This window comes from Drosophila melanogaster, chromosome 3R, assembly GCF_000001215.4.
Source record: "Drosophila melanogaster chromosome 3R".
Taxonomy (NCBI): Eukaryota; Metazoa; Arthropoda; class Insecta; order Diptera; family Drosophilidae; genus Drosophila; species Drosophila melanogaster.
In genome coordinates, this window is record NT_033777.3 from 12872578 (window position 1) to 12895116 (window position 22539).

Here is a 22539-nt window from a genome sequence, read left to right on the forward strand (position 1 = left end):
TAAATAACGCTTATTAATAGATGAGCGCCGAGCGACATCCGGGATCTCGAATCCGGGATCTCCGTGTTTAATGAGCCTCGGGCTGAACGCTATATGTCATCTCCTCTTTTGGGAAGCCCACCCTCCCCACATTTCCTGCATTAATTTCAATTTTAAAGCGCCTGACAATTATTGCCTATCAACTGGGCTTAGTGACGAAGCTGACAACCGACTAAGTGATGACAGTCAACTACTTATGCAAGTCTGGATTTAATTGTGACCCAAATTCTGGTTTTCGATTTCTACTAAGTTAGACAAAATTCAGAGAACTTTAAAATTTGTAGATTTCTACATTAAGTTTTTTTTGAAGTCGAATAATTGCCAAATTTCGTTGTTTTTTTTTTTAGAAATGTAAATAAAAATTGAGAATAGAGTTTATTTTTTTAATGGGTTATTTTTGTAAAGCAATTTAAAAACATTTATAATGCTAGCATTTGAATTATTTTAATACATATTCCACAGGTAAAGTAACGATCGTAGAAGAAAACCTTTTATGCCAAAGTTCTGTAAATTTTCAATTTCGAATCGGAAACGGAAACGGGAACTGTGGATAAAGTGTGTGTGTGGTTGACAGCGAACAAGCGGCAAGTATGTCGTCACAGTTGTGTCACTATCGACACCCACACACCGACAACCAGAGCGTGTATTCCAGTCCATAGGTGTGTGAGTGTGGCCACAGTCAACCCTTTTGATGTCACTTGAATTTTAATGAAAAATTCACACATGCCACAAGCGTACAAGAAGAACAGGAGGCAAAGGAGCCGCCACCCACTCACCACCCACTTTCATCCGCTGCAGCAGCTTGTCTACTGCCACTTTGTGCATTACGTTCCTGTCACATCGGTGGGTGGATTGTACCGGGCTCGAAGGTGTGTGCATGATCTGATGGGGTGTGGTCAAACCAGGTTCTGTTCTGGACGTTGACAGGCTTAGTCTCAGCGGAACCATTCACGCTGGACCCCGCAAGTACTTCACCATCGAGGCACTGCGAGAAAAAGTCTGCTCTCTCCACAAAATTATTTAATATAAAGGTTGATTATCCTTTTCAAAATTGGATGCGCTGCTAAGCTAAAACAGTTCAGATACAAATGAACTTGAGATTTTCATATAATTTAGAATTACACGTTAAAGTTGACTACTTTCCAGTGGATTTGCACACACCAGTGGGTCACATAGTTATAGACCATGACGCTGATGACCGACAAGCGCAGACACAGCGACGACAGTAGTGGGATGAACTGAACTCCGACCCGTCCTGCGACTGCAACTCTGGCTCCAATTTAGAAAGGTACTCGCTCAACTTCAAGTCCAACTCGTAAAAGGACTCTCCTTGAACTGTTGCAAGGAGCAAATGCATGACATATGGGCCATAATGAATTTGGATGCACAACCAACCAATGGGATTATTTCGTCTGGAAGTCCAACAGTTACTCGGTTATAGGTAAAGTATAGGATTACCTACTTGTACTGCGTACCGAAAATAATGATAATGAGGTAGACAAGCATTCCGTGCACATTATGCGATCAAAGGCGGTCTAAGCTGCTCCATATAAGCGTATAAATGCTCCCGGCTTCCACATTTATACTACCCATTCTCGGCTTCACACTTAATCTCACAAATGCACTCTAATATGATTAAGCACGTTTTTAGCTGACAAATAAATCAAGTGGCGAGCGGCAAGCGCGCTTATGAAACCCACAGCCATCTCCTCTCCTGGCAATCCAAACAAACAAAGGCAGTCACCCACACAAATAAACGGACGTATATCCCACCCAGCGACGTCTGCGAAATAAACGTCTATATGGCTGCGAGTGCAAGTGCGAAATATAAAAAGTGGGCTTGAACCGCCCAATGAAAGGTACAAACAAAGTCATGCCATAAACCGCGAAGCCAAAGTACTCTAATATGGTTATAGTTTTTAACCATCACTATTTTATTAGATAGTTTAAATCTAATTTGCTTAATTTGTTAAGAGTGCTTGTTGAATACCAACAGTACGTATGTTATATTTACCTATAATATTTATTTATTCTTAATAGACTCTTACAGCGTTAAGCAATAATTTCCGAAATATTTGTAGTTCTTTAAAATATATTTAACTGCTATAGGTGGTCGTTTTAAAATCTTAATAGGAAGATATGAATGATTTCCATGTTTAATTGTAACATTTGCTCTCGTAGTAAAATATAAATATGAAAACAAGTTTATCATATTATTTAACAAAGCTTTCCCAACGCTATCACTGCACTGAGTTAGGGAAAAGCCAGTAAATCCCAAAGGATGAGGTCGTGTGTGTGCCAGAACTGAGAATATCCAGCAGGAAGAGATTCGTCCTTGCCAAGTCGTGGCTAAAGCTAAGGCTAAAGCCAAACTGAAGCCAAAGCCAAGTCGAGCCATCCTCTTACTGCAATTTTAATGACATCTATATGTACATATGTGTGTGTATGTGTTCCTGGGCCATGTGTGTGCGTTGTGTGTGCGTCTGGCTACAAAAAGTGCACGTGTCAAGGTGTTGGTGTTAGTTTATGAGCTCAACGTGAAGGTAACATATTTCAAGCCCCTGGCAAAAAACAATGGCAAGCTGTGCAAAAAGCAGGGGGATGCTGGCGAAAAATGTGACACACATACACATTATCTCATTTTCACAGCTCTTGGACGCAACAAGAAAAGCGCAAAAGTTAAAAGCCGCATTGCTCCTAAAATGGGGTGGGAGGCGGCATGCGAAGGGGGCGTGGCAAGTATCATATATAATGTCTAAGAAATTGGAGCAGGAGCTGCAGCAGTAATATACGACGCAAAAGCCAACGAACGAGATACCAACAAATGATTGTCAGAAGCCAAGCCAAAAGGGGATGTGCCGAGTGTCTAAGACAGTTATCCTTTGTGATCCTGCTGCACTAAATTTGATTCACTCAAGTGACGAGCATCCACAGTCTACATCTCCGCACACATCCCTTCGCAGCCGAGGAATGACTGCAAATCAGGATTCGACCGCACATAATGGGTTAGCCACACAAGGAGTGCAAACATTTTGAAATTATTTACATGACTTGGAAGGAAGGCGGTGTGACTGCATTGAGCCATCAGCCAGCATAGCCATCAAAATCAAATATAAATGGACTGACACTGGCTATATGTATTCATATGTATCTGTGTCTGAGGAATACATCAGCTACAAAAGCAGAGACTCGCAGACGAAGCACTGAGAGATAAACTAGAGTTTGCTGTGAATCAGAAAAGCAAAAAATATTAAATAAGCAAGGAAAAACAAAATAGTTTTTCTTTTAGTATTATAAATAATATTGTTAATTCAATATATACCGAAAAAACAAGATAAGTAGAGCCATATTTTGCCAGAAACATATTTTATTATAAGAACTCTTTAAATATATTTCTTAACTTCTTTAAGTGAATCCAACACCAGCAGCAGTAACAGCTTAATGTTGGCAAAAGGGCATAACGAGCCGTAACCGTAACATTACACGATTCCCTGTACACTCACTGCCCCGCCCACACACGCCCATATTTTCCATCCTTCCCTGACTCTTTGGCACCCCCTTTCCCGGTGCCATATACTTTCCCTGGATCCCCTCACACATGCGTGTATATTTGCTGCAACGGAAACATCCAACATAAATGTAAGATATGCCTGGAATGCTAATCACAGACGCAGACACACAGACACGGCAAGACACAGACACACTGAGGACACATCTCACAAATACACACGCACATTGGGGGCACTAAAACATTTGTAAATGTTGCAAAGTATCATCTTAAAGAGATTTGCAGCTTAGCGGCCGCATGATGCGTCACGCATACGTAAACAACATTTCAGTGCGAGTAGCGAGGAGTTCTACATTTTCCGCCCACTTTTCCACATACCTCCCCCGTTTTCATGCCCCTTACCCCTCTGATCGGCACTTTGATGTATGCCACGCATCGCATCACATTGATTTCCAACAAAAGCAGGATGGCAGTGGCAATATCATATCCATTGCATTGTCCGTGTTCATCGAATGGTGGAAAAGGCAGGAAAATGGGGCGAGCGACGAGTGGGCGGGAAAAAACCCTTTTGTGGGAGTGCCTGCAACTTTAATGTGCAATAAATCATGACATCACATTATAAAGCATAAAAAATGGAACCGAGCTACAGAGTGACAGGACCTGACCCCCGGCACTGCATTTCCGCTACCCGAAGGGAGTGTCAATCGATGGACTATAGATGGTCGAAAGATAAAGTGAATGGAATGAACTCTTAGCGGGAAGTGTGGTATATTATTACATAGAATCCTGTGAATGAAATAAATAAATTGGATCTTATATAATTTTTCTATTTTATTTGTTTATTAAATTCTCTACTATTCCCTACATTACTTTTAAGCAACTTATGCAGCACTGCTTGCCATTTAAAATTCTTCGGCGCCCAGTGTTGATATTTTGTCTAAGGGTTCCTTTGAGCGTGTCACCCATTTTATGACCATGGGGCATAGAAATCCTTGCAGCAAAAGCAAAATAAGCAACGCACACGCATTACGTGCCGACCCATTTTTGTCATTATGCGTGAACTAATAAAGTCATGGACGACCTGTCGACAAAACGAAAAACGGAGGGAGATGGCCTAGTGGGCCCGGTGGCTAAAACGTGCTTAGCCAAATGGAGAAACGTGCCCCAAAGTGACAGACAAACAGGCGGAGACAGATTCCATCTTAAAGCAGTTTAAAGTAAGGTTGCTTTCTAATTAAACTTTCAATGGCAATCTGTAAAAAGGTCCATGGTCTCAAATTCTGCTGATAAAGTGAATATAAAGCAGAGTTGTGGATCGCTTAGTTTCGGCAGAAAGTGCGAGCCAAACGACTTTAAGGCCTCCGAGAAGCTTTTGTTTTGACCAGGATATTCGGGAACATTCCGGGGCTTAAGACAACGAAATAGTTTCCCATTCAGCAATTGACCCGCCCCCTTTCCAATCCAGCGGCTTAAGCCAACTCGTTTACTGTCACTTGCTGTGGATTATAACGGATTTCCTACGGCACAATCATTCGCAGAAGGCATTAAAACGCTTTATCATCATTCATTTGGCGAACGGTGAGCTCCGGACGGATTTCACTGGACAGCATGAGAGGCTTCTGTTCATACACACAGAGGAAAATAAAACCATTACGAAACAAATAGCAATATTAAATGTTAAAAGAGAAAATAACAGAACGAATTGGTTTAACCTTACTAATATAATATTTTTAACTTCAATCTTTTGAAGGGAAACGCTCCTTTTTCTCCGTGTACCAGTTTGCTTTTTAGGACATTACAATTATGAGAATTATAAGAAAGCGCTGGAAAGGCGCCATAAATGTCATCGCTAGTGGTCATAAATGGCATAATGGATGTCCCTAGGATTTTGTGTGACTTAGCGGGTGGGAACTGTACTACGCAATAAATTTGATGAGAATGGGGACTCGGCAAAGGTCTGTTTGTTTTACATGTGCAACTGACTATGAAAATCGTTGATTGTCGCTGGCACAAAGTTCGGAATCCAAACCGAAACTGAAACTGAAAGTCACAGTTGCATTCTCGGCCTCGGTTCCAGTTAAAGTTGAACCGAAAGACGGGCGGGGAACTTTCGCAAAGTGATATTAACTTTTAATGGACAAACTGCACGAAAAACTGTGCTCTCCGCTCCCTGTTGTTCTGACCTCGGTCTGGTCTCTGTGCTAAGTGCTGCCAAAAGTGCAGCAGAATGTGTCGTGGCCGATAAAATAAACATTATCACAACTGGCAATGGTAAAAATCATGTGCAAAAAGCACAAAGCGTGTAGCCTGGCTCCTCAAAGTGGGTTGATTCGAAAAGTTTTCTTTTCAGCCGGCACTTTTTCTATTTGCCACTCAATTGTTTGACTTCTCCGCTGCAGTATTTAAGTTCTTGAATTGAAATAGCAAATTCCTGTTCAATGACAACTTTTTCTATTACCAATAATTACAGTTCAATTTTTTGAACAGGCAACATTAAAAAATTATATTTTGTCCACGTCTTGCATTCCCGAATGTTTAAACGCCCCTCGCCAGGCTTGGACACACAAAATGTTTGTCCTTGTTATTGTTTTGACTTCTTGTGCAAAACTTTGTGCTTAATTTCGGTATGCATCTGCCTTCCACAACTTCAATGTACCAAAAGCTACTGATGGTCGTAGAATTTTGCGTTTATTTTACATTTATTATCATTTGCGGAGCATTGAAATTTATTTATGGTATTTGCCAGCATGGAGTCATCGGGCACACTGGGCGTATGCGTAATCCGCTCTTTAACTCTTTAAAGAACTCGCAGCATTGTCTCACCGCCTTTTGTCCTGCTTTTGTCGTCCTGATTAGTTTTCCACCCGCTTTTACAGTTTGTTGTAACATTCTTGGGGAAAGTAGGAGTTGTTTCCTTATCGCGCATACACTTCAAGTTTTCAACTATTGAGCATTGCCTTTTGTGTATTGTGTTTTGCTCGGCCATTGTCACCGACATTGCCATTGTCTCGGTTAGAGAAAAATAAGTGATTGTAAGTAAAATAAGCAATTGAAACTATTTGCACACCACTCACGTAGCGGGCGCTTAAGACTCAGCTAACCGGAAGCTGGCAGCACCACATCCGGCCAAAGGAGAGTATGCCACCACCCACTCGATCCACCTGAACCAACCCAAAAGCTCATTAACATTTTAAACAGCAACGCTAAGCGGCGGCTCGTTTCCATTTCCATTCCCATTCACCGTTCCCCATCCCCCTTCCCATCCCTTCCCCGACGCAAGGTGTTAAAACAGCCCTAAACGCCCACACACACCACCCCGTCGAGCCACCTGAGTTTTGTGGGGTGGCTGTGGGCAGGTGTGTGCTGACATGAAGCCGTTAAAGTGCTCGAGCGCACCTCAAGTGGCTTTGTTCAGTTGGCCCTTTGGCGAGTGTTTGAGCTGCTGGAGCCGCTGATGTCGCCACCAGCTGAATAGGTCCTTTGGCCGATCCGTGTTCTCGCCCTTGCACTACCGAAAAATGCCCCAATCAACGTAGAAATTTTTCGAATATCAACTAAATGCTTTAGTCAAGTGGTATATAGATTATAATTTCATGAGGTGTAGTTAAGAAGAAGGCAGATCCATTAAATAATTAAAAAATATAATCGCCAACTATTAACTATAACTTTTCGGTTCATGTGGGCATATTAATTAGAGGAAGTAAGCGTTCAAGGAGCTACGAACCAAAATTTTTCAGTGTTCCGCATAGAGCACGCTTCGCCTCGCTGAAACGAAATGCTAAATTATGGCAGATGACTGCTTGAAAATCGTCTTGGCTCGAGTGTTATTATCATGATAATTATCCCTTGTTTATTAACTCTTAAAATACGCGTTTTATTTGCGTCATGAAGTTGGCAATTTACATGCAAAGCCAGGCGAAGAAAACCTAAACAAAGCCAAAAAACTCTTGTTTTGCTGATTGCCTTATCTGTTGGATGATAGGATTACTTATAGGGAGTTGGCCAAAACCCCTCCATTACGCCATTACCCCAAATTGGTTTCTCTTTAGGCCCGAAACTCAAAGCAGCTTACAATTTTAGTTTCGGCTTAGTGGGCTTATAATTAAATAGTTCACCCCGGAATAAGGGCAACCAAGGATCTCAAAGGATAACAACACCTTAGCGCACACACACCGTGGCAAACTTACCTTCTTGGGCACCCACTTGCACACACACTGAGGCACATAATAAGCAATTTTGGAGGGGGCAACTTTTATCAGCATCATTAAAATTCTGACACATGTAACACGAAATCAAAACTTTGACTAAAAGTGCAGAAAGTGTTGGTGCCACAACGCAAGGAGCAGTCCTTGCTACTCGACACTTTGACGCCCCCTTTCCTCCCTGGCTAAAAATCCCTCCTCATCGCCCACATTCGCCGCCTGTGTCTCCGGCATTTTGCGACTCCGACTTTCGTGAATGCCTTTGGCGCATTCTGACTCCTTAAACTAATTTCCATATAAGTAGCGTTAACATATCATTTGCATAAATTCTGTTGACATCTTTTCAAAATCACACGAAAATGTTTTAAGGTGTCGCCTTTCCGCACACACTGACATATATTGTTATCCTTAAATTTTACACGGATCGCTCCTTATACTCACCCTCATACACTTAAAGAGTTTGCTTCTAAGTATATAGGAAATACCATTTCGTTGTTAAAAAGACTGCTAATATTTTTTAAGATTAACTTTCGGTAACCATGAACTTAGTTTGTAGTTTAGGAAACATATATTCATATTTTCACTAAACTATAAAATATACCACGTGCAAAAGGTGTATTTTTAGAGCCAGCTATTAAGCATGTGAAAATTGGCTTTAAATTGTAATTATTTCTAATGAAAGTTTTTACGTAAAGTTATTCATTTTTCAAATTGACTGGCAGTGAAATGAACGCTGATTAAACCGAATTAAAACACTGCGGAATTCCTCGGAAGCATTAATCTTATTTAATTCGGAGAGTAATTAAATAAGGCTGAAAGTGAGTTTCCTTGGAATTATAATTATAATTAAAGACATGCCACATAAAAATGATAAAGGAATTCGCCTGGTAATCCCAAAGCTGCGGAACGCGAATGTAAGACAATTTTTCAGCATTTGTCAGGTGGCAAAGGAACAGGAAAAGCGGGTGGGCCAAAAGCGACACTCGTTGTAATTTTATTGAAATGAAGTGAAGTGTACTTTTTTTGTTCCTAAAAAAATTACATGCGCGAATTGCCAGGGGCGGCGGAAGCTGCTGAAGTTAAAGCCATGAGTGTAGCTCGCTGAGGGGTGGAGGGGGGGGGTCGGCATTTAGGCCCTGATGATAAATTTTCATGACATGCTGCACACTGTCGTGTGACAAGAATCAGTGTCAAATATGTTGTCATTTAATTTCGCACTCTCACACACATGCAAACGCAGATTTGTGGAAATGTTAATAAGCTTTCGCCTTTTGTGAGTATGTATGTAAGTGTGTGCGTGTTGAGGGCACTTCGATCTCTGCCGTTCGTCCCCTCTCGCTCCCTGGGCTCCTGTCCCTTTCATACTTTCACATCGAATGGGGGTGGGTGAGTGCTTTAATTGCTGTTTTTCGCCATCAACGTCGCATTATGAATTTTACATAGCCCTTTGTCCTATCGCACATTTTTCGAAAGTATATAATTTTCTAATTTGTGAGGTTTGCCAACATGCTTGTTCTATACGAAAACCTAAATAACTAAATAAATAAAAAGTGTTTAAATGTAATAAATATCAAAATATAAATAAAAATTAAATGTCAGTAAGTTGAAAATTAATAATATTATTCAAATTGGATATTTCAGTCCAAACATACTTTAGTATAGCACTGAGTATTTCAAAAGATGTAAAACTAAAGAACTATTTTGAACAAATATCTTTTCAGTTTCATTAACCAAATTTTCATATGAAATTAGATTTAATTAAGGTATTAATCTATTTTGTATGGTATTTTTTTTTATTTATTCCAAAGTCATTCCTTTTTAAATCTTTTTCTGCCTGCCTGCTGCTTTTTCAGCGGCTTAAATTGATTGGAGGCAGCTAGAGCTATGGCCCGGCATTTAGGCATTTATCACAGCGACATGATTATGCTTTTAATGGGCAGGTGAGTGGGCGGAAGTCCTGGAGATAAGGCAGATTGGGGGCGTGGCAGGGAGACCATATGCAGACAAAGGGAACGGAAGAGGGAACGCACATGGGTTGGGTTGGGCTAGCATATGTGACAGTGACAGTCGCAGGGGCGACAATGTTGGCGCAGAAACCGCAAATATGTCCTTGTATAAGTGTTGTTGTGCCACAAAGGACTACCTACACATATGATATGTACACATGTGTGTATCCCATATAAACACATAGAGGAGGACACACATTAGCAGCCAACAGGATGTCTGGAGCAGGCGAGGATAAAAGGCAGGCTGACTGCCGCCACTGACAATGGGAACTTGTCTTTTTAATTAAATGCTAAAGGAAAATGCAAAAGATAAATGAAGTTGTGCTAAATGCGTGCTGTGCTGTGGAAAATCTGGGAATATGGGGGGAATCGCTCGGGGAATACGCCGGCATCAGTAGGTGTCCTTGGATTTGGGAATTCAGCTTTCGGCTGGCAACTGGCAAACTGGCAACTTCATTTACCGCCCAGCGTCTCTGATGTGGTATTATTATTGAATTATGCGTTTCAACTCGGAATAGAAGGGAATAACCACCATTTGGCATTCTGCGCCGCGGGCTTAGAATTCGGTTTCGCTTTGCTTTATACGGATCTTAATGGTGACCACATGTGTAGGCCAAGATTTGATTAGTGCATAGCTGAATGGTGGTCGCTGTTAAATTACAAGTTGGCATTTTCGACTTCAAGTTCAAAGAGATATAAATTTACAAGAAACATCCATACCGAAATTCAAATGCTGAAATCCAATTCTGCACATTCCTTCTTCATCTTAGCTAACGTTTTTGCCCCATTCCCAAATATTGTCAATAAATTGATAAAATAAAGCAAACAATAAACCCAAAATTGGCAAACAATTAAATCCATGTTGCTAGAGAGTAAGCCCCCACAATTGTTGTGGCATTTGTAATCGCTGTTCAATAATTTTTGTCATTTTATGTAGCCGGCTTTGCGTCGACATATTGATACTGGGCCTAACAAGGATTCGATTACAAAACGCTCGCTTACAAGTGTCATGTATCAGACTGAAGAGGGCAGAGGCAAGTAAGTAAAGTGCCACATATCGTATAGATACATATATATATATATATATTGGCCAGGAACTCCCATACGCAGTTGTGGGCGGCTCGCCATCGATTACAGATCAAATTAGATGTATAAATAACAGAACGATTAAGCGATTGAGGAGCTAAGCCAGAGCCAAGTCCTCGAGTGGGGAGAAGTTTGTTTGATTTTATTGCCAAGGCGGATTACTTGGGACCTGGCAATTTCTGGTTGTGTGCGGCTCATTTGGATTATAATTGATGTCCGTGACCCGTCGCAAACTAATCAGCTCTTCGGCTCTATCTCTCTGGTCAAATATTTCCACTTGGCATTATTCTGCGGCTATTCCCGTCTTGGGACAAGACTCAATTTTCAAGTTATTTAACACCATTGATCCCCTTGGGATCCGCTTTTCTCGACATGTGTTTGTTTGTGTTTCATCTTCGGCACTCTGAATTTCCGCATTATTCCGGCGGATGACAATAATTTGGTTGCTAAAGCCGAACTTTACACTGAAAACATTGAAAAGCAACAAAACAAATCTAGCAGCCAAAATAACGGCCAGCACTTTGCCTAGGCATATATTCTACAGAAAGGCAATTCTTCTTTTTTGTTTTTTGAGTGCACTGTTTTGGCGGCCACGCGGCGTATGATGAATATCATGAGCAATGCCTAATCAACTGCAAATGAAATGGACAATTGCCACCGAATGAGCTGGGTGGCATTCAGTGGGAGGTGAGGTGACCACACGCATCGATACATCAAATTGACACTGTGAATGCCAAAACCAGCACAATCACACACATACCGCACTGGAAAAACAACGAAAAGAGAAAGCATTTCGGCGGCGCTGATTTGATGCCCCCTTTCCACGATTCGACTGTTCATTTTACGCTTTTGGCTTGGAAAATAAATTGCCTCGGCTGTTTGTGCCAACAAATCCGCTCATTGCCGTTTTGGGCTTGCTCTACGCCCATCCTACACGGTGAAAAAAATATTATTTACTTCAAATATCCAACTATTACTTAGTAAAATAACTCAAACCATCATACTTTACTACTTCTACCACTTTTTGTTGTTGGTTATTAGGAGGTTATTATATCGAACATAACGTTGTATTTGAATAAAACTAATATCATTTTTTGTATGGCATATTTATTTTGAGACACTTAGCCATTGTAAGAAAGTGCAGTGAAATTTCGTGCAGTGCATAATGTTGTTCCCGCTGCCGCTTAATAACCATTGTCCGCCAGTTGCCAGTAGAAGAGAACCTAAAACGTGTTCAACGTGGGAGCTATAAACTGTCATTTAAGTTGTTGTCGATGTCATTCCGCTGGCCTTTGTTTCTGGGCATTGTTTCAGTTTGGGCCAAGATTTGTGGCTGCAGCTGAAGGCGGCCAAGTTTCTGTAGCAGCAAAAAGCGAAAGTAAATATATTTACGAGACCGGGAGCAGCAGTAGAGGAAGGACTAAAAATACTCCTGTGTAAAATAAACAAGCACGGTCGACATCTCACTGGGTGGAGTGTGTAAGGGGCTTACCTCTTGAATAACTGCTTGGCCTGTTCTTAAAGGATTTTCGCACAGAGCAGGTGAATTACATCCACACAATGCAGGATGTACTCAGTTAAGCTTGAATGCCTTTACCTGGACTAAACGCAATTATCATTTGGTGTAGTTTTTTTGTGAAGCAATATACGTTTAAATTAACACTGGCATCGCGCGCATAATTCACTTTGATTTGTCAGGCCACGGCTTTTAATTATATTACATGCGTAATGCGTGCGAGAGAGAATTAATTTGGAAATAATTTGTAAACAGATTATTAATTGGTGCTTTTTCTATTTTCCCTCCGACCCATAAATTAAATTGCATTTAATTGAATTTTAAATCAAACCAAACAACGCAAGCGATATCAAAGTTTTTCAAAAACACCAGTTCCGCATATGTGTAAAAGTTAAAAACCCTTAGCCAGCTTTTGATGGATTCACATTCACTCATTTGCTGGGGACATTCGTCAATGTGGACTTCAATTTATCTACTTGCCAAGCGCCTGTTAAATTTTTGCACAATAGAATTCAATTTGTCCAAAGTCAAATGTGAATTCGTCGGTAATCAATTTGTATTTAATAGAATTCCATTCGATTATTGATTGCACTGACCTAATCTGCATTGGAGTACGTAAGATTTGCATATCGCATTGACAACTACTTAATGTGGAAATTAAAATGTCAATTCGGTGCTCAATTGCTTGAATGCCAATACTGAATAAATATAATTTGTATAAATTTTGGATAAGTGGGCTTACCATTTAGCATTGATTATCTGTTGGTCAAATAATCAGTCTGCTAATGCTAAGGAATATAGTATTATTATATCTTCATTTTGAAAGGTGCTTTAAATAATCTAACTATACGTTCTAAGCATTTAAATTTGAAATTTGAGAAAATATAAGCTATGCAGCTTTCTTCATTTCAAATTTAAAGTCCGAAAACAAATACGGTGCTTACACGCTGACTTCCTTATTGAATTATAGTCATTTTTTACACAGCATCCTTTTTTTTTGCTTACTCATCCAATTAGTAATAGTTAATTAGCGATTTTCCATTCGAACATGCATCCTTTTGTGCCGGACTCGTGTTAGTTTCTGTTCATTAAAACATGTTAAACACATAATGGCTATCTAACCGAGTTCCCTGTGGCAACGAGGCGTGGCAGGGGCCGGGCACATGGTCAACAGCTGCAGTTGGCCGCAAAATGCTTTCAATAATTGCGGCTACGCCTGTGCGGGGTCAGTTGGTTTTGACCCCGCCGGACACGAGTCGCTGATCCCGAATGTGAGGCTAATTTTTCAGCTGAATTTTGATGCCGCGCCACTTGTGTCAAATGCATGGCAGCATCCGCACAAAAAACAATTTTCCTAATTCGTTTATGGGATTCTGGGTGGATATGTGGGCGAAACTCTATTTATGAATCATACGCCACGTTGCCCTTCAAAGAGCCAGCCTTCGTTGCTTCAGATGACCCCGGCTAAAGCTCAGTTCAGACCGATTTTCATTCAAGAAATTCCATTTGGCCATTATGCATGGTTCAGCGATTCTCAAAATCAAAATTTAAAGTAATTTAAAACGTAAAAACCATAGTTATACCCGACTATCACGCCGACTGTCCCGCTTGCGTTTTTCTTTATCTAGAATACATTTAAAATAACATAGGCCCCAAAATTGTTGATTTCAATTTAGTAAGGAACGTTGCCCTACAAGCTGACATTGTTTTATGTTTGCGGTGGAGATAGCAATTCGCTCGCAGTTGGACTCCCATTCGTGCATCCTCCGACCTGCTAACTGCATCCCGTGTAGGCCGGGCCAGAATCGAAATCAATTAGCTTCGGGGCCAAGCAGCTGCACAAATTGCAGGCGACAACAGGCTACACCCTCGACCCCGATAAATCCAATACTCGCAGCGCAGCCAGTAGCTGAGACAAATTGAACTGAGCTCTGGTCAGTCTTTGTGGCTGCTGCTGTCAAAGGCGCTAGCCCTGGCCCATATTTCCGAGTCGTTGGGCTTATTACCGGTAAGCCTAACTGCACACTGCAAGAAAAACGGTTGTAGGCTTTACATAAAAATTTTGCATTAGGTTAAAATGACAAATAATATTCGTTATATTTGGTCACTTCTTGGTTGCTTTTGCAAAAATCTCAACACATTTATCGACAGCTTTTTTGCGCAGTGTAAGCTCTTACCTTCAGCGTACGTAGGCTGGGCAAACATTTGCACACAACTCGGTCCCATTTCGAGTGTGCTCATACACTTATTTTTGCCTCTTTTTTTATTACATGTGTACTTTTGTGATTACATGAATATTTTAAAAGCGCGCACTCTCACAAAGGTGGAAAAGGTGGAATGGCGTGGCTCTCAAACACACAACTGACATGAGAACTACATTAAAATAATTTATTTTAACGCATTTTTTGTCATAACCCGATGGGGAAAAAACTCATTTCCTTTAATGATTCCATCTTGTGCACGCACGCTGTTAGTGAACTCGGCCAGGATGCGAGATTCTGCCCCCACGCACATGGTTATTTCATTAATATTGCCTTTTGTTGTTTGTGAACGTTGCTTATTATCAACGCCGTGCCGTATCATCTGTATCTGTTTCTGTATCTGTGTCTGTATCTGGATTTCAGTATCTGAATCTCTCGTATCTGTGCGCTGCATTATGGAGCCGAAAGACACAGCATTTGCATTACTGGTCCGTCGGCGAGTCGGCGACCTGCAGCTTAATAAAGACTAATTGACTTGCTGACCATTAAAGGGTGGAAAACAGGAAAAAAAATATACGGTTGGGAGTTGGGGGCGTGGTCTGTCCTGCTGATTGGCAATTACGCCAAAGACAACGTTGGCTTGACAAAACGCGATAAACGAATTAACATTTAAATTAATTTATGCCCCAAGTGTTGGCCAGCCCCACCAGAAACGTTGACACTGTATTTGTCATGAGCGGCGACAAATTTGAAATTTCTGGAAACCCAACATGTCCGACACAATGTGACGGCCTTCACAAGTTGCATTCCAAATTTATGCAAATGAATCCTGCCTGCAACTTCGGGATGGGGTGGGGTGGGGTGGTATGGGTGTGTCCTTAGTCGGCGGCAACGGTCGCTGCATCTAATTAGCCCAAGTAAATTACAAGACAAACCCGGAATGCCCAGGGACTTGAGACCGAAAACTTTATTCTCGGCAATTGCTGCAGATTGCAGTGCTCGTAAATTGAATAAGCCACTGAATTGGATGACTGCAGTTGGAGCACTCCTCCTTGGGATTAATTCTTGGAAAATCTACTTCAATAATAGCAAGTAAAGATGAGCGCCATGTTACCTTTTTGCTAAAGGAGCCTTGAGCATTCTGGGATAAGCCTTACACTTAAGGTTTCTATTTTTCACTCAGCATACGTATCTTTAAATTGAAAATGCGTTTTTTTTCTAAATAAACACTCAGTGTTTGTAAGGCAATTTGAATATTGAGCATTTCTCATAAAATTAACTGCAAAGAAATTGGGCCTCCGGGCATTTTAATGTGTGTAATGATGATTGCTAGACAAACGTGACACCAGGGCGATATTAGGCCCCCGCAATGATGATTGGGAAGCGGCTGTTGTACGTACTTGGCCACATTGCGCATACGCACCGTAACTAACAGAAACAGCTAACGAGGCACCAGAGAATCGGTGAATAGTTCGCCGTAAATTTGCCAGCATGAGTGGTTCAGTTAAAGTTGGGCAAAGCTCATTGCCATCGACAAGCTATTTGAGCCAATGTTAATTGGGTTTGCTGCATCGAGCTTAATATGGCGCGGCAGCAATTTATTTACGTGCCATTAAAAATGCACATAACAAGTAAATTGCATTTTTACCATACACTCGCGGGCTGTTCGAATGCGCTCCGTTCGGGGAATGGCTCTTAAGTAAATTACAATAAATTTGGCGCAAAACTTGCATATGAAATGTCCAATGTTCGTGTTACAAAAGCCACTCGCTGTCGGCAATAATATAATTAAAAATTAAATGGCAAATTAATTGGTGAAAAATATCAAAAAGACTTTCTACGCAAGCCGGCATTTGCGGCATTTAAAATGCCATTAATATTGCATCAACACCTGCAGTACACGCGCTTAAATAAACATGCACAAAAAGCCCGTGCACTTTACATTAAAACGGTCTGGCCAAAAAACTATTGATGAATAATGAACGTGGCCCGGAAACAAAGCCAACGCGACCGCAGATACAGATGCAACTGCAGCACAAATGGCATACACGCAGCACCAACTGCAGCAGCAGTACCAACAGCTGCTGTTCGACTTGTAAGTGACACGGTCCGGGTTCAACTCCGGCCATAAATCAGTTGACAACTGCATAGTTTTTTTCCCATCCACGAAAACACAAACAAACGGCACACGATCGTTTTTATCGCCTTTGCTGCGTGTAAATGCAGAATAATTCCTTGATTTATTTCAGCAATCAGGTGGGAAAACAATTTAATGGTTGCCTTAGTTAAATGTAAAATTCTTTTAAAACTCAATATCTCAAGTTAGAAACTAAAAAGTGAAAAACTATATAAGTACTGTCAGTAAGAGATTTTATAAAGTAATTAAGCAACTATCGAACTCTCCATTTAGTCACCCTTTGTTAGGAATGTTTACAACAATCACTGCATTCCTGGCGTTAAAACTTTATGATAAAGCTGAATGGCATTCGAGGTGACCATTACTGGGTGGTCAAATTGGTGCATATTAAGGTGCATCTGTGGCTTTTGTTGCCTCACAATTAGTCAAGATAATTAGGTGGCAAACGGCATTCAGGACTCCGAAGTGTATGAGTTGCGATCTTTTTTTTTTTGTATTTTGTAAATGCAAAATAATTACATTTCCGTATGCATTCGTATCTCCGCTCCTGTTTCAGCTTCGCAGTTTTCCCTATCTCTCGGCGGTTTTTTATTCTCCCATTTATTTCGCAGTTGCCTCGGTTGCCGTGTGTCTGCGGCGAAAAGTTTCAGGCATGTTAATAACACTCATAATTAAAAATTAAATGTTATAATTTCGTGTGTGCTGCCGTGCGGCTTTTTCCGTTTGGCTGCAAATTATTTCCCAGCTATGTGGCAACAGACAATTATTCACGCGGCTCTTACCGCCTCTGATTTTTCCCCCATTTTCCAACCCCTGTTCTCTTAAACATGCATGTATGCATTCGCCTAGATGTTGCTCGTAAACTTTGCAATTATGCAAAGCAAAGGCCATGTTGGCCGAGACTTACAACAAGCCATGTATTTTTGATGGTCATAAAAAAAAGTACGCAAAATGATCACTCAATGCCCCTCGCCGCCAAAGGACGATGTCGACAAGCACTGGCCAGGCAATCAAAGTTGGCAACTACTTTGCAAGTTTTGGCCAATGTTTTATGGAAGGGCGAAGGTTATGCCAGCCAGATACTTAAAAACACAAATATTCCAACTCCTTCAAAATATTTTCGCCTAGAAGTCAAGGCAGTGAAAAGCATTTGAAATGCCCTTTCGATGTAACTCTGCATTTCAAATAAAACGAAACATTTCAGGGCAACGATGCAATTACCTTTTTAAGCCTGCGAAAAAGATTCTTTGTTTAATTTGGTCTGATATTGATATTGCGATTTTTAATATGATTTCTGGGTAAAAACTGCAAAAAATTGGATCGATTTTACATTACTATTATTTTAACTGAATCACATCACTTATGGTATTTAAAATAGTTCCGATTTCTTGCTCTATTGTTGTTGTTCGAGCTCATAAATTTCTTCATTATAAAATAAATATTATTTCTATTGTATCTACCACATCTTCTTTTTAATCTCCTTAATCTAATATCTTTTTTTATCAGTTAAAAAATGATTTTTTTTATTTTAAATTAGTACAATTTTTTTTCAGTGAACGCGGTGACAAATTTAAGTGAAATAATCAATCGGACCAGGGCCTTAAACTGTGTTGCAAGGTTCTCCCAGCAGGATCCGCGTGCGATGCCACTTTGAATAATTATTGGCGCAGAGACAGAAAGTCAATCAGTGGGAATGCAGCGGGCAATTTAATACAATTGCGGGCCAAGGCGCTTATTCAATTAATTACTTGAAACAGTGCGTCAAAAAGCGGGCAAGTAATGCAGAAAAAGCCGAGTAATTATTTTACACTTTGCTACCGCTGCCGTTCGACGATTTTCCACCATTTTCCACTTGCCCGCGACGCAGATTCAGCATTTTGATGAAGTTTTTCCACGACACAGTCAGTTGTACGCCCAGTCGGTCATTCCATCTGTCGCCTGTGCATAATAAAGTTTACTTTAAGTTTGTTAAATCCATGCCCACCAGTAATGTGACCCACTTTTCAGGTTGGCACGTGTAATTATCGACATCTCATTAAATGAAATCAAAGACAGGCCCAGCAAAAGGCAATATAAATTCGCATAAATTCGCTACGGCGCTTTAAATGTCAAGTGGTGGGGCTCGTCCATCGATTTTTCTGCCTCACTGGCTGCTGGGGTCATTTATCAATATGTAGATTTTCCACGGAAAGTTCAATGGGTCCGGAGGACACACATACGCACTATACACTATACACATGGACCCCCGTATAAATTGCGTAATTTTTTTTACACGCACACACAATTGGAGATAAATTGACTGATATGCATGTTGTGGGCCACCGTCGTCTGTCTGTCTGGCAGTTTGATGGATGCGTCTGCCTGGAAAACTGTCCTCCTACACGCCCACTTTCACTTTTCTGCTCTTTGATTTTTTCTTTAAATAAATCGACGCCCCAAGCCACTTCCACTTCCGGTGACTGCACTTAAATGCCAGACGAAAGCGTAATGGCATCAATTTCCTTCAGGCCAAAATTTAAATGTGTCTAAATCTAAAATATATTATCAGCCAAGATACATATCAATTTCATGTTCCGAAGGAATATACTGTCTGAAATATTACATGATTTCAATTAAACCATAATTCAAATAAATTTTTAAGAAGAGAAAACTATTTAATCACATCTTTAATGCTTTTCCCTTCAATTAGTAGCAGTTAGTTTATTGTTTATATTTATTGTTGTTACTTTATATTGAGTTCTTTGCGTTGCTTTCACATGTTCTTGTATCAATACCAGCAAAGATGAAGTTGGACCTTACCATGAACGACCGTTTCAATCAGCGGTTTCAGTCGGTTTATGGCGGACTTGTTCCCCAGATCGCCCGACTGGTGCCCTTCAACGACTCTGAGGTGACCTGCATCCTGATGATCTACTACAAGTATAGTCTCCAGAATGGGCCCTCTGCTCGCCGAATAACATCCAGCCAGTTTGTGAACATTGTGATCGGTTTCCAGCAGCTATATGACATGGACGTGGTGGATCGCATCGTAACCCTAATCGCAGGTGGCAGGAAACACGTGACGCCCATGGAATTTGTCAACTACATGACCATTCTAATGTCCCGCGACATGGAACGGAAAATGGAATTTGCATATATGGTAATGGGAATGTACACGATACATTTGTTTTTTTTTTTTTTAATTTTTCAATTAGGTTTACGACAAAAATGGCATGGGTATTAATAGAGAGATCATTTCATCTTCGGTCGAGAGGTTTTTCGTCGGCGACGACGACGAGGTACTCGAGATGCGACTGGTGAGCTGGAATTTACCAACTTCAAGCCCTCATTCAATCTGTTGCCCAATTAGGACATGGTCGATTTTCTACTCCTCAAATTTGATGAAGACCAAGACGGCTACATCTCATTTGAGGAGTATAGATCGATCGTGTTGCAGCAGCCGCGTCTGCTGGAGTTTCTGGGTCCCATCTTTCCCTCGGACGAGACGCGTCTGGTGGTGGCGTACTGCACTGCCATATACTCTCACATACCCGAAATGGGTACGTTGTAGGTATGATTGCAGAAGGGTATGTGGCATTTTGCCAGAACTCCGCCAGTCACATAAATCTTTGAGGCACAAATAAATCGAAAGCAATGCAAATCAGTGCGCCCCGCCACCGCGTTTTTCTCTGTTCAGCCATTGTAGCCACTCGAAAATGTCAATGACAATGATGATGAACTGCAGAATAGAGCGCTGACAGCTGCAACGAGACGCTGGATAGATGGATAGATGGATGGAGCATATATAGGGGACACCAGCTGTCTCTCGACCACACGGGGAAAAATATTAAAGATTACGATGGAATACTTAACATAAATATCAATAAAATAGAGTAACAATACTTTCAATTCACAGCTTACAATTCATTTTTGTATATTTATGTTTAAATGTTTAATTCATTTAAACTGGCTAAAAAATTAATAATTTATTATTGCCATACAAAATGTATAAACATAAATTCTTTAGGTATTCCAAAATACGATGTACACAGATTTGATTTAAGATGTACAGTATAATATTATAAAAACTAACTATTAATTTTATTACATTTCACAGATGTAAGTAACTTATTTAAAATGGCAATAGAATTTTATACTTTTGAGTTATTGTTTTGATGTTATTCCTAGTGTAGCCCGCTTTAGTGACATAATTTTAAATACGGAGCGCAGCTCCAGAAATACTTTGCTATGGTTGAATGCTCCACTGGCTCGACGACTGCCTTTTGCCACTGCCTCATGACAGCTTGATTTGTTGGCAGTTGGCATACAATTGACATTTGATGGATGGTGTTCTACATTGTCGGGACATTCTCCAATCCAGGCTTCCAACTGCAGCCACTGCAGGCCCTTGAAGTTTTCCCCTTGGCCGGTTGCTCTAATTATGGCCATTGGAAATTGGGAGCACTATTAAAACTAAAATTTAAAGTACCATAAAGACAGGGTTTTAAATTGAGGGTTTTAAATCGACTGCACTCTTTTTATTTAGTATAACCAAAAGTATACACTTGCATATGTTCGCACTAACCAAAAGTATTGTTAGAAAACACTAACGAGAGTTGATACTAATTCGCATTGCTCTCGAAGCTACTGATCCTTATAGAGGTTCATATAATATTGTTAGCGATATATTTTCATAATCACAATTTGTCTTCTTTCTAATTTATGTCAATGTACCATAAGTTTCAACTGTTGCTCGCTTTATTCCAGCGGCGTACCATTCGCTAAAAAATTTGATTAAAACAGCTACCAATTCTCGATTAATACTTACGTTATAGGGGCACGAATGATTCATGTTGGAATAGGGAGCAAATAAGCTATAAATGTATTCGGCAACTGGATATCCTTTCCTATTTAAAATGTTCATATAGTGCGAAATTAACCTGCAATATTTTTTTTGTTAGTAAGTTAAACCAGACGATCAGTAAAATTCAGCCCATACTTTAACTTTGTTAACTGGCACCTGATGTAATTTTACTTTTAAGGACGCGTATTTATATGTTCGGTTAAGGGACTTCAAAAAGCAGTATTCGAATGAGGAAAATGATTCGTTATGGGAAATACACTTGATATTTGTGAACTCAAAACCTGAGTGAGCCTAAAGACAAATAAATTAATTAGGGCAGACAACGTAACAAAAATCACCACAAAAAATAACTACAGTAGGGATTATCAAAAAGAGCAGAAAACAAGAAAGAACCTTAATCCGTGCCCGACACATTGCAACTGCAAGTTAACTTGACTCAAAATGAATACAATTTAAGTAAAAACATGTACACTCACGTGCACCCACTCTTTATAAACACATAAAATATAAAATGGGTTTAAAGTGGAATACAATGATAATTTTTGAGTTTAATTAACCATTACAAAATTTGATGGAGTAGATAAAATTTTTTTTGAACTGTTCAGTGCTATTATTTAAACTAAGCCCATTTTTTTATTTTGACGAACGAATGTAAAAATGTAAAGGTTGTTAAAAAAAAATGTTCACTACATATAGATATTTTTAATGGTTATGGGTGTCATTAGCGCATTTTAATCAACACTGGGAAAAAATTTATATTTTGGTAAAACCAGCGACAACCAAAAAACATGTATTTTTTGATTAGTTAAAAACTTTGAAAACAAGATGCAGTGCTTCTCATCCCTGAATATCGTTTGAATCCTTCAGAAAGCCATCCTAATGGCTTGAAAAGTGGGCAAATTTGCATAACAGGCGGAAAGAAATTCAAAACAAGTAATAACGAGTCATTGAAACATGAAACAGAAAAGTAAACAAACGAGAGCGTAATAACTCGACGTAGG

General features: G+C 40.2%; 1 protein-coding gene, 1 long non-coding RNA gene, 1 other non-coding gene and 1 pseudogene across 3 annotated transcripts; 2 read left to right on the top strand and 2 right to left on the bottom strand.

Annotated features, from left to right (window-relative positions):
* The first annotated feature begins 553 nt into the window (after nucleotides 1-553).
* On the top strand, nucleotides 554-1868 carry lncRNA:CR46218 (long non-coding RNA:CR46218). The gene has a single exon (NR_133389.1). It is a non-coding gene; the product is annotated as a long non-coding RNA:CR46218 (long non-coding RNA).
* A 17465-nt stretch (nucleotides 1869-19333) lies between these two features.
* Nucleotides 19334-19890, bottom strand: asRNA:CR44235 (antisense RNA:CR44235). Its single transcript, NR_074006.1, has one exon.
* Nucleotides 19379-20581, top strand: d-cup (davis-cup). The gene is made up of 3 exons (NM_141978.3): nucleotides 19379-19834; nucleotides 19890-19991; nucleotides 20045-20581. The coding sequence occupies exons 1-3, from the start codon at nucleotides 19478-19480 to the stop codon at nucleotides 20243-20245; spliced, it is 660 nt and encodes a 219-aa protein (NP_650235.1). The 5' UTR covers nucleotides 19379-19477; the 3' UTR covers nucleotides 20246-20581.
* An 813-nt stretch (nucleotides 20582-21394) lies between these two features.
* Nucleotides 21395-21952, bottom strand: CR33929 (annotated as a pseudogene).
* Between the last annotated feature and the right edge of the window lie 587 nt (nucleotides 21953-22539).